Source organism: Electrophorus electricus, chromosome 4 (assembly GCF_041902795.1).
Source record: "Electrophorus electricus isolate QZ-2024a chromosome 4, ASM4190279v1, whole genome shotgun sequence".
Taxonomy (NCBI): Eukaryota; Metazoa; Chordata; class Actinopteri; order Gymnotiformes; family Gymnotidae; genus Electrophorus; species Electrophorus electricus.
This window is the reverse complement of record NC_137500.1, coordinates 39,409,172-39,422,500: the sequence shown is the minus strand read 5'-3', so window position 1 is coordinate 39,422,500 and position 13,329 is coordinate 39,409,172. Positions and strand designations below refer to the sequence as shown.

At 41.9% G+C, this 13,329-nt stretch overlaps 1 protein-coding gene across 3 annotated transcripts in view; it reads right to left on the bottom strand.

Moving 5' to 3' along the window:
• The window catches only part of epha3 (eph receptor A3), a 76,470-nt gene that overhangs the window by 2,029 nt on the left and 61,112 nt on the right, over positions 1 to 13,329 (bottom strand). The window contains exons 13-18 of one of the 3 annotated variants that reach the window (XM_035534815.2): positions 11,363 to 11,572; positions 9,788 to 9,937; positions 8,931 to 9,124; positions 5,637 to 5,792; positions 1,459 to 1,553; positions 1 to 666 (exon numbers count right to left, since the gene is read on the bottom strand). The exon at positions 1 to 666 is cut by the window's left edge and continues 2,029 nt beyond it. In XM_035534815.2, the coding sequence (XP_035390708.1) occupies positions 1,478 to 1,553; positions 5,637 to 5,792; positions 8,931 to 9,124; positions 9,788 to 9,937; positions 11,363 to 11,572 (786 nt within the window). In that variant the 3' untranslated portion in view covers positions 1 to 666; positions 1,459 to 1,477. The remainder of the gene's footprint in view (positions 667 to 1,458; positions 1,554 to 5,636; positions 5,793 to 8,930; positions 9,125 to 9,787; positions 9,938 to 11,362; positions 11,573 to 13,329) is intronic. The other 2 variants (XM_027012614.3, XM_081713723.1) reach the window with 2 other exon arrangements.

Genomic DNA, 13,329 nt, shown 5'->3' with positions numbered 1-13,329 from the left:
AAGCCTGAGTTCTCTTCCAAAAACACGAGCCGTTGCGTTCGCAGTGTTTGCACTAAGGGCGCTTTACCCTGTCATAAGAGCGTTCGGTTTTATCTGCTTGCGGGAGACTGGCCTGGCTCATGACAGCACCACCCTGCTCTCCATATGATGCTCTGCTGTGTTAGAGAGCCATGGTGAGCAGTAATGTGGCAGGAGCCCGAGACAGCACACAGACATCCTGAGCCAGTACTCAGGTACTCAAGGACCTGAAGCCAGCAGAGGGGTCCCACACCCATGCTTCTCCTTTCTCTTTACATAAGGCAACACATCAATAGTACAGGAGGCACTCTCTCTGTCCGAGCACAGGAGTGGACCCTGGGAAGACACAGCCATTCTGCAGGTACATTGCTCTGCTATGCGCAGACATCTTAACATTGCAGTTTCTATTTCCTCATTTTGCCTAATACATGATTCCTTTCTATTAAAGCCAAAAGCAGCGGTGGTCTCCTCTGTGTAACATTCCTTCTTTACTTCTTGTCTCTCTCTTTTTAACCTATTTATTACTATACGTTTTTTTTTTTTTACACGGGAACTGGGACGTTCTTAGTGTGTGTTTCAAGTGCTTTGATGCTGCTCACAACCTTCTTCTGAGGTCCAACGATCGCTACTCCAACCTTCTTGAAGTCCCTGGGAAGTGAATGAGAGAGAGGACAGGTGTGAGCGGTGCAGTAGTCACTCAGTGCTATACAGTGGCAATAAAGCCAAGCCTGTGGTGCTGATCTTTTCTTTTCATCATGCAGACCTCCTCTGTCCATGACAGAGGACAGAGAATCCCAGGAGGACATTCATCAGGTGAGAAATGTTCCTATCTAACCACAACATAGAGTTTGAACCATAAAAATCTCAATTCATGGATTAGGTTAGCAAAATATCTGTGCTGCTCCTCCACATTCAAGAAGCACAGCATTAATACCCAATGCTCCTGTGTTGTGACTGTGTTTTGTGATTTGAGTAGAGCATCACCTGACAAGCCTACATTCAATTTTTTTTTTCTCCTTCTATTTAATTAGTTCCATGCAATTGCTGACAAAAGCTTGAATTATGCACAGCCACACAGAGCGTCTAGATATATGCAGATATGGTATATATTTGATCCCATGCACACTGTTTTCTTGATAGGAAGTTAACTACTGAAATCGCTTAGAACAATGTGGCATAAATTAGTACAGGCAATGGGATTTTCCAATTTCCAAAACATAATATACATAAAGTAATGTTACATCTTGAAGTCCTGTGATCTTGCCAGAGCATGTTAGTACAAGCAGATCTAGGTTAGAATTTGCACTGTTCATATATGCTCAGTTAGACAGCTGTGTTTACCAATTGCAGACAGCATCTTATTGGGTCTTTAAAATGAAAATCAATGCAAGCAGGAGATTTAGGAGGGAGTCAGCAGAGGGAACCATAATCAAAACCCACCATCCAGAGTCTGTAAGGTCTAAAGGGTGGTAATCCCCATGGACAGCTCCCACTCAGGACAAGTGGCTGCAGGCCTGACCTCGGCCAGGCAGATTCTATGGACAGAGCAAACCTTTAGAGTGGCCGCTACACTGATTGGCCTGGACGCATTCGATGCCTTTTCAAACAGTTGCACATACACTGACATCAGTTCTCACAGCATATAGTAGATATAAAAGCTATTCATGTGTAATTTAGAATCCAGAATATAAAACATAGTGAATAAACTCAAGATGTTCATGTGGAATTTATAATCCAGATTATTGAAACATAGTGAACAAACTCAAGATATTCATCTGTAATGCATTATCCAGAATACTGAAACAAACAAAATCTCAGGGTAGTATTGCTTAAATATATGACCAAGTTGTGCAAGATGGGATTGCTTGAGCTCATTAAGCATGCCAAGCCCAACACTATTTTCCCTACAAGAGATCTTAATAATCCATTTATTACAAAGCACAGGGGGAGAGTACTAGGATTTAGAACACACACACACACACACACACACACACACACACACACACACACACACACACACGCAAAGCCATTAATCTATTCTAACAGTAGACACAGGTGATATTATTTAACGATAATGTATCATGGCTTACTCAATTACAGTGCACTTTGTAAGTAATTAGACAGTATTATATTCTTGTTTTGGCTTTGTAATTCTGGGAAACAGAATTTGAAATGAAACAGCGATTATGAAGTTAAAGGGCAGACTCTCTCATTTGAGGCAAGATACAATATATCTATATTGGAAGCAGTATGAAAGAATTATAGCCGTTTTAAAACCTAAAGTTCAGGGGTAGCTCAGCAATTAAGGTACTAGACTAGTAATCAGAAGGTTGCTGCTTCAAGTTCCATTGCTACTCAGTTTCCACTGCTGGGCTCCTGAGCAAGACCTTTAACCCTCAATTGCTTGAGTTGTACTTGGTCACAATTGTAAGTTTCTTTGGATAAAAGCATCTGCTAAATGCAAGAATGTCCACAAATTTTAGGGTACCAAAAGTAAATTGACATTTAGCTGCCCAGACATATTTGGCCAGCTGTGAGTTATTGCATCATTAGTTCATACACAAGACTAGCAAAAGGCCTACAGCTGAATCTAGATGTATAATTTACATCTGGAGTTAGTTGCTGCTGCCTCACACCATAAGGACCTAAAAAGAACTATCAATGGCAGCAGTCCATCGCAAAATAAAAAATTCAGAATAAAGCATGCAATTTTTATTTCTCTGTATGCATGAATGCTCTCCTGAGCTTTACAGTAAAAAAACAACCTGTCATACCACTGAGGGCTGAAGCAGTGGATGAAGTTATGAAGAAATTCCACTGAAAAGGGATAGCAAAAACACAACCCAGCACATAAACAGAGAGGTGTCAAAGACCACCATAACAAGAAGAATACAGCAGCATAACCTCAGAGAGTTTCCACAAGATACAAAACACTCGTAAAATTTAGTAACGGAAAGGTATCATGAAAAGTAAAGAATACGCCAGTAGAGTTCAGTGATGTCTTCAGACAGATGAGATGAAGATCAACCTGTAGGTGAAGATGATGTATAGATGAGATGGAGGTGAACCTGTGTGGGGCTGGAGGGAGGAGAATGTGGAGAATTATCCAATCTGAAGCATGCCAGCTCATGTAGACAACATGATGGCATGGACACACTGTCAGGCAAAGACTCAGCATCATGACAGTGAACAGCAGCAGCAGGAAGCACTGCAAGCAGTGCACTGAAGCATCCTAGCTGCTCAGGTCAGCCAAACGCCTCAACATTCTCTGGATGGCTACAAAGTAGTAAATGAAACAATTTAATTTAATATGCTAATTTGCTGGAATGGTATCCCTTGAAATGGAGATCTATTTATAAAGAAGGCTGTTAATCCAAAATGCTCTATTCAAAGTAAAAACCGGAAAACAGAAGGTGACATACTGAACTATAACCTCATAGACATTGTTTCATTTCAACTACTGCGTTAAGAGTACAAAGCCAAAACAACAAAAATGGTGTCACTCACATTACTTATAGACGACACTGTATCCACATAACAAAATGTTTAGGAAAACAAATGTGGGTGTACATTTAAAAAGCATATTTAAAAAAAACTATTTTCATTAATGAAATTTCTTGAAATATAATTATTGTAGTAAATTCATCAAAGGTAAATGGACTGAGACAGTCATTCTAACCAATCATCTCTGCTAAATGAGAGGGCTTTTTGAAGAAAGGGGTTACAGTGAGTACAAAAAGTGAGTACAAAAGCTGATTTTCTCTATATCTTAAACTCACATAGAGCATGAATTTTGTGCCAGTTGCATTTCAATAGAGTAATATCATAATGCTGACCAAATAAAGCAGAAAATTGCATCTGGTGAAATGATGCGTATTTTCATTTTCTTCCATTGTCAAGAAATGACACTGGCTGAATGAAACAATAATAATTAACTCTTTATATACCAGGTAAATTCCAAGTATATTTAATTTTCATCTTAGTATATTTGGTATATTTTTAGCTTTGTATGTCATGTAAGTAAATATAATCATAGCTATCTGAGCTTGTCCATTCAGGTCTCCTAGTGGTAGACATGGCAATGACCTGAAAGGTAACACAATAAACCCATGATAATACCATCACAATGTACATATCCAAATGTATAATAAATGCATAAAAAGAGACTCATCACACAACAAGTGAGCTGTGTGAGTGCTGCCTGGTCATTTGTTGCTCTCTAAACTGATTAATGCTGCCAATGCTGGATTCAGTATTCAGTATGCAAGCTGACATTACATCAGCTACAAAAAAACAATAGAACATCTTTTGTCAATACTACAACACAGCAGGCCATTACTACGAAAAACTGATATACCAATCACACACAATCCAAATACTCAAACCTGAATCTAAGGACTTACGGTATCTCCTTGATGTATCAATCTGAAATGACTAATTTATAAGTAATGGTATTTTTGGTTAGATTGTTGCACAGTATTAAATAGAGAAGGACACAGTAGAACTGGAAAAGTTATTTCATCTTCTTGGCCATTTAAAAAAGAAAGCTTTGTTCTCTCTTCTCAGATAGCTCTTCATTCCACTGCCCATATCAAGTCATGCCATGAGGAGAGAACCAACATCTTAAGCTACTCAATCTGGGTCATGGGTGAGGGAGAAAATTTCTCTCGCTATTTGCATGCAATTATTTACCCAGCCATCTTGAACCAAACACAGGCAAGAAGCATTCTCGGGGCAGGCGTTTCACTGTTTAGCTGCTCAGCTCAGCGAGTACAGTACAACGAACCCACTGCTCCAGGGCCATGCCTTTTTGATTACGAATGTCACATTATTTAGACCGTCAAATACCTTATCAACTGAGTGGGAAAAAGTGTCTCTGCAGATGTTTTTCCCATAGGCCCAGATCAAGCAGCACAGAAGTTATGATTCACAAAAGAGCTGAAATGAGGCATATGCCTGTTTTAGTCCAGTAGACTTATTTGCAAGCTATTAACTGTCTCAGCAGGCCAGTATTTTTCTTCAAAGACATTTCTTCACATTTGATAAACTTCAAACAGAAGTGCGCATGACTAAACCAATCACTGCAGATAAAAAAAACCTGTTAATCATGTTTACATGTTTATAATATCAACAAGAATTAGCATTGATATTTAATTATCATAGATTTCTAAATGGGTTCCTCATTCTAGAGAATGTTTTTGGCCATCACAGGGTGCTGTACGCACATAAGAAGAGACTACACTTGTGGTTTTTGTTTAACTTTTAGATTTTTTGCCTTGTTTGCCTTGAAGTATGCAAAAAGTTTGCCTCTATATGACAGCCTTGCAAACAGCCTGTGCTTGTCAGCTAGTTTGTCACTGAAAAAGCCATCATTGCTGATGCTCAGGGGAGACATCGAAGCTGTTACATATCACTAACTCGGTCTGTGTTTAATCCTGTTCTACACAAGTCATCACAAAATGACGGAGTATTTAATACACTCATGCCAAATACATGATTATGTATTCTACCATCCAAAATTAAAAGCAACACTATTCTTTCAGTAACACTGAAACCATGCCAGAATGTTCACAGCCTCTGCATGTGCAGAGGCTGCAGGGATGGAAAGGCGTCCTTACTCTGCGGAGGTCTTGGGTAACGTATCGCATGAGCTGTAGCTGATCCCAGAAAAGGCCTCTTTACAGGGCAGCGTCCGCACACTCTCCAACCAGTCCCCCATGGTACTGAATGAAGCCATGTCTGTGCTGTTTCGGTCCAGAAGCAGGTTCACCGGCCTGGAACAGTGAGACAATGTGGAGGCAAATAGGATTTGCATATATCTTCATTTTTGAACACTGAATGAGAAATCAAGTGAACTAGTTCCTCATCTGTGGACATCCATGGTAGCAGGGAGGCTTTTCCCATTAATAGACATACCACATTCCCTGTGAATTTGATATACCAGTTTATCCTGAAGTCCAGGCGTCTAAAATTCACATCAGGTATGAACAGGGTGACTACTGAGCAAACCAGCTGATACAGAGGACATGATAGTGCTGATAAATGCTGCAGAGAGCCAGAATGTGGTCTGTGCTACAGCATCTCCATAAGAAAATACCTGCAGAGAAGACAACACTGGGCACCTCCTTCCATGTCAAGTAGTTCTTTGTCAATTCCAATATACACAGGGAGGTTTGTTTTAATAAAGCTCCCTCTTACCATGCCTCAGGATGTGTGTGTTGCTATTGTTTAACAGAGGATGTGAATCATAGAAAAATCTGTTTATGCTGAACAAGTGAAAACATTATTGTGACACTACGGATGTTATCTGTTACAAAATGTAGGACAGATTAAACCTTTATAGGAAGGTTTAATAATTTTAAATTTGTAATACATTTCATTCTGTCACAATTACGCTTAAATATATTGCAAACTATATAAATATCTGAAGTGGTACACTACTGAGAAATGTTTTAATAAAATCAAATGTAAACCAGGCTTAGCTGCCCATTCTGCATATGTTTTGCATTTGCTTTCTTTCATTAAATGAAAGAATAGATTACAACCCATTATTTTCCTGCACTTTTTCGATCATTAATTAATGTTCCAAAACAAAAAAACCTCATAGAGGGTGAAAATCAACATTATGTGCTTTTGGTAAAGTTTTTTTTTGGTAAAGTTGGCTGCATAGGAATAATTGTGACTGTACTAACTAATTCAGCCAATTTTATACCAAGATTGATGCCGGACAAAAGAAAACCGCTTATGGAAAGTACAGTCCACAAATAAAAACACCTGATCACAACCAGGGAAATAGACTTTAGGAAATGAGATTATGATCCCCCTGGAGGTGGATATTAATAGTAATGCAAATAAACAAATTATAATACCAAGAGGTCCACCCTCTAGTCACATTTATTCAATAGCAAATAGTAGACAACGGAACAGTCTAAGCAGCAGCGCATAGCCGTGGAGGTGAAATATATCCACACAATCAATGGCACAGATGAAATCAGAGATTCTCACATACATGTTTGGAAACAAAAAAACTAAGAAAGGGGATCATTCATTAAATACTGTTTTACATGAAATATGGAAACCATGTGGCGTTGCGTTCGACTCTCCCCTGAAGCAGTTAACCACAGCTGCCTTCAAAGTGAATTACTGTCAAAAAAAGGGGGGGATAATTCATTTCATTTGTCAGTGAAGCAGTGGAAGGATTGACGACGAAGCTAGAACTTTTAGGCAATGTTGCAATTGTTAAACAAGTTCTAAAATAAACTGTTAGAAGTGTGTGCTTATAGCAGACATCAGGTTATCAAAGGTTAATGGAATACTGAGCCAGTGGGCTTTCCAAAAGAGGATCTGTGTGCTGAACGGATGATCGCCTTTTTATCTGCACGCTCCTAAACAGGAATATAACAAGCTTCCAAAATATGGTATAGTGAGATTGCTGATTTGATCGCTGAAAAGCGCTGCAATTAATGTACAGAGTATACCAGTAAACTATGGGTGACCTCTTTGCTTTTTTCTGTTTTAATGCAGTTTATTTACAGACACACACTGCAGTTTCACCAAAACATGTAAGGCACCCGAGGCCGACTATGAAAATAAATTTTTTTATTGTTGGGAATGCAAGTGAGCTTCCACCCTGCGACTCCAAACCTGCTGGCTCCACAGGAGCACAACAGACAGAAGGTGAAGAGGGCAGACACGCACCTCTTTGTCTGTTCCCTTCTCTCTTTTTTCTTTCCTTTTCTCCCTCTCCCTGGTGCAGTGACCTCTAAATAACAGGCTGCACAGTATCTTGTTTTTAAAGCTCTTGGGGGAGAGAACTTCTTCATAGGAGAACCATCTGGGCAGCTTCGTCACGGATAAGAATGTGGCCCCTGGCTGTGACGCGGAGCAGAGTACCCAAGCCATCTCCGGCCTAGGGACTGCCCTACCATTTGCTTCCTGCTGTGTGGATGGCCCCTCTGTCTCTGTAGGTGGGGCTTCAGCGCCTAGGGCCCTGTGCTGAGGCAGCCTGCACTGCCACTCTATTAGCGTGCGCGAAGCACAGATAAATGGGGTACATGGGAGCAGGCGCAGCTGCAGCTGTAGTGCAGCAATGTCCACACCTTCGAGTGTCTCCTGCTTGGAGAGCCATAAATCACCCAGCCCCTGCGCTCTCTGGTGCGCTGTATTAAAAGCCAATCAGGAATATTACATGCACACTCCCTGGGACCTATTTGCACTTTCTTAAGAAATCATTAGTCACTCTTTTATTCTAGGATGTCTTTATAATAAAATAACTCGCTGTTTCATTATATTCGTTGACACCACTGTAAGCGACTGCACAGGGGTAGTGCTGGTTCTCTGGTGAACTCAGTTATGCTATATTACACAACAAAAGAGGCTGTGTATGTATTGTGCGTGTGCATGTGTGTGTGTGTGTGTTTGTGTGTGTGTGTGTGTGTGTGTGTGTCTGTATGTGTGTGTGTTTTGGGAAGGTGGGGCATTTCAAGAGTGACAAGATGAGTAAAGTAGATTGTCTCTCTGCTCATTTAAGCAAAGGACACCAAAACATGAACCAAAATATATAATGGAACACACAACAAATATAGAATGCATAGTTGAGAAGCAGATGCTAATGCTAATGCTAAAATCTTTAAACTGGCTCCAAACACAAATGGTTGATTTCCCATATAGATAGTGGAGGAATGACCATGGCCAGCAAGTAGCAGGTGGAAATGTGTATATGAAGCAGGATAGATATGAATGGTTCTAAGGAAAGAAGAGAACATTCCATCTGTTTAGGAATTAGGAGAAAGGTCTGCACCGATGAGCAGAACGTGACACTCAGGAGCGGATGGAAGCATGTGAGCAGCTCTCCAGCCAGCACGTCTGTGCTGACTCTGGGCGCAGTGGGTGGATGTCTACGCATGCCTCACCTGGAGGCAGTGTTGGCTGTGATCTTCAGAGTGCTAGGGTTACGGATGAGCTTGTCCAGGATGCTGACGATCTGCTCAAACCTGGGCCGGTTGTTCCGGTCCTTCTGCCAGCAGTCCAGCATTAGCTGGTACAGAGCGGCAGGGCAGTCCATGGGTGGAGGAAGACGGTAGCCCTCATCTACCGCTTTGATCACCTGACACACAGAATGGACAGCAACAAAGTCATTGGTAAGTGGAGATCTGGATTTGAGAGGCCAGGTTTTTTTGTGATGAGGAAAATCACAACTCTTTTCTCAGTTTTGTCTCTTAGCTTCTTTCACAATTTAATCTAGAGGATTTATACTTGGAAATCAAACTGTGAGAGAGGAACTCAATAAAAGAACAACAGATCTGTTTTTTATTTAGCAACAACTTAAAATGAAATAACCCTTTTTTATGAAATAATGAAATAATTCTTTTTTAATATCACTTGATCTTCAGTACTGAGGTCACCGAGAAAAACGTTTCATGGTCTTATTTGAGCAAGTCACTAAACCTTTAAGGTAACAATGCTCTCGCTCAGTGGAGCATTACAGACAGCACTACACTTACCCATTACTGATTTACTATCAGACCAATACTAATTTATCTCCTCAGAAAACACTTCTGACACTTTTGAGATGTTGTGTGTATCGCTACACTATCAATCGTCTGGAATTGCCTTAAAGTGTTCAGGTGACAGTTCCTGTGGTGCCAGCCAGCAGTAGTTTCAGCCAGCAGTAACAAGTTTCAAATTTTGCCACCTGTCCCTGCCATGCCTCACTTCCTCTCACAGCAGGAAGTTCATTAGCTTGCTGTAATGATGCTGCTCTACTTACATCCTGATTGGACATCTCCCAGTAAGGTCTCTCTCCATAAGACATGACCTCCCAGAGCACAATGCCATAGCTCCACACGTCGCTAGCTGAGGTGAATTTGCGATACGCTATGGCCTCCGGTGCGGTCCACCTGATTGGTATCTTGCCACCCTGAGAAACACCATATGCAAAACCAGCCTCTTATTAGCTCTTAAATTCCATCTGGGCTATTTAGAAAAAAAAAAAAAAGAATATACAAGAAAATCATCTTTGAGTAATTAACCCAGCCTAATGTTAGCATAACATCCAAACACAAGATAATATCATAAGAGAATCAGGAGTACTTATTCCAAATTGAGGGGGTAAATCTGTATACCTTCATAAGGTCACACATTTTAAGCAGGCCACATGTATTGTGTCAGCTTACTCACTGTGGGAGTGGGACATGTCAAAGTGTCATGGATGCAATGAATAAAATTACAGCAGCCATGTAAGTTCTGCAGTGGCAGTATTAGCATTCATTCTCGTTTGTGCAAGCCCTGTGTGTGTGGGGCTGTAGCTGCACTGATCCTGGTCTGGGCTCTGAAATGCTGCCGAGGATTCTTTCATCTGCAGAGTTCCTCCCAGTAGGCTGATGCTGTGTTTACCCTGCTCTGCCTGAGCTCGTGGGCAGGCTGCTGCAGTTAGCTGCTCCCAGCCCTTGCGGATGCAGCAGGGGTGGAAAGAAAGAGGGGGCTGAGGAGCCAAAGCCAACCAGCCACCCAGCCAAGGCACACAGCTCCTGCCTGCTCTCTCCAAACACACAGCCCTCAAAAAATAAACCCCACTTGCATGCAGGTCTCCCTGCTGAGCGCATACAAACAGCTCCAGCTCTGCAAGAACCAAGATTACCACTAATGAATGCAATATTTGACATGCCCTGCATCCCGTGTCCTCTGGGTTTAATAGAGGGAGGAGGCCAAAGAGGGAAGCACACTTCTGGGTCTGAAGCTCTTACAGCTAAGCAACGAGGCAGCTGTCTCACTGTTGCTTTAAAGCCATACATTTTAAGTGGAGGCTGGGAAGCTGCTAGCTACAAGTAAATGACGTTGAACAAGTCTGGTCTCCAGCAGGTAAATATGCAGTGAAAGCTCGCTCTCAGCAAGGTGTGGGGTAAAACCTGTGCTCTAAATTACACAGACACGGTATGGGTTTATGTTAGCCTTATCAGCCCCTGAAATTATTTATATGGCGGCTATCTGCTCTGCTGCAGTAATGCTTCTTATGTGTGTGAGAGTGACATATATGGTCACTAATGCATAGAGTTATTCGGAGGGAGGCTGGCTGAAGGGAGATAGCGAGGCTAAAGGGACTTGTGTTCCACAGCAACTATCTCCTAGAAAACAGCGGAGAGAGGAGATGGGCTTAGCTGTTTTTGTGCTCAGCTATTCAATCGCAAACAAATGACTCTGAGCTACCACACTAAGGGGTTGGTCTGGGTTGCAAGGCTCAGTTTGGGTAAAAATCTTACCGAGGTCAAAGGTTTAAGAGGTCACGACACAAACAAGATTATAGTGAAATAGGTTGTGATGTGTGTTTGTGTGAGCAACCACTCACTCTTGTTGTGTAGGCGGCCTCAGGGTCATCCTCAAGCACTCTGGACAGCCCAAAATCTGAGACTTTACACACCAGGTTGCTGTTGACCAAGATGTTACGGGCAGCCAGGTCTCTGTGCACGTATCCCATGTCTGAAAGGTACTTCATACCAGACGCTATACCACGCAGCATACCGACCAGCTGAATCACTGTGAACTGAGCATCATGTTTCTGATACAGAGAGAGAGAAAGAGAGGGATGGGGATAGAGGGAGGGAGAGAGTGAGAGAACAAGAGTAAGATGGGGAAAAAGACAGCATCGGGACACACAGGGATGGAGAGAATAGATAGATAGAAAGCAAGAAACAGCAAGAATAAGCAAGGAAGAGAAAGAAAGAGTGAATCAAGCAAGGTGTTTCATATCTATGAAAAATAAAATCTGTGACAGATATACCGGGAAAGTGATGAGTGTGTCTATCAAAATATGTCTGAACACTCCAGTGACACTTGAGCTTAAAGCAATTGAAGTCCCAGCAAAAGGACCATCACCCTTATTAAAGTGTAATTAGATATGTTCCATCTAAGACCTGCTAGAAAGCTGTTACAGGTTGAAAATACAAATAAGACACAAACAAAAACAGATCAGCCACAGCATATCGTAATGTGTGTGTTGCCAAAGCTCTCTGGCAGCCTCCTGCTGTTTACATTGGCGCGTGTGAAAAGGTTTTATATGCAAAGAGCTGTGCTCAGGACCAAGAGATAAACAGCAGGGAGGAAGCGCTTCAGGAGGAGAGGAGAGACAGACCGGATGGGCAAGATAGCATTGATTTGTTAGCAAGCTCCAGAGAAAGAGCCTCTGTTACTAAAAACAGGCAATCTGTGCTCTTAACAGACGGCCAGTGTGAGAAGTGTTTTTTCTATTGGCCTGTTTTCTCTCTCCCTGTGTCCCTCACCTTCTGTATTTACTTCGCGCTTTCTCCATGAGCAAGAGAAAGCAGGGAGTGGTGTTTATGTACTGCATACAAAATAAGTTGGGATGAAAATAAATCCTGGACCACCTGGAACCGGCTGGAGCGCCGAGAAGTTCAAAGACTTGCTTAATAATAGTGACATGAGCAGTGGAGAGGAAACACATTCAGGGAAGGATGACAGTTTTCTTTGACAGAGTGCAGGCCATACTGAAATGCACAGGAAATTGCTGCAGAACACTGCAACTGTTCTTTCTTTTTTTGGGAGGGAGATCCTGTGCAGGCGCATATGGCATACAGCTCAAATCAGCCCTGCTAAATCCAGCCTAACTTTGCACATGACGTTTTAATGTTATGCTAATTTCAATCATCCAGAGCCTGTATTTAACTAAAATTGCAGTGTGTAACTCCAGTGCTCTCAGTCACCCTGTACACATGTAGATGTTTTCATCATTACTTTGCTGCACTCTGAATACGGATAAGATTAAGCATAGAGTAAACGCTAATTTGTGTTTTGCTCCACTAAGTGCAAAGTACTATGATGAGGGTGTGGGAGGGTGACATGTGTGTTAAATTTGTGATCATCTTGTTCTACAAATTATTGGTGTATCCTTGGTGTCAGAAAATGGCTGAAGATTGACGAGGAAGGCTGGTAAATTCATATGTTAGGTGCAGCTTTGCCAAGGCCAAGCTCTGGTGGCCAAAGGTTAAGGCGACCCATTTAAGGAGCTCATTAGGGTTTTTATCAGCACTTTTCAGATGGGCTGGCCCTTCACACGCCAGACATGCTACCCAGCCTGCTGTTTGCTTGTTTACTTTTCACAGTGCTTGTGTAGTCGTAATGAGAAGTCATCTGAAGGACACTTTGTTCCTTTGGCATGGCTGGGCGGGCAGGCGTGAGGCCAGTCCGACTCCACTGTTACAGCTTGGGCATTTACACAACCATGCCCCTCTCTGCTCCTGTTTTTGTCTAATAGAAACCTAGTTTGTTCTCTGTGAGGGAATGAGGCCATTTTGCAGA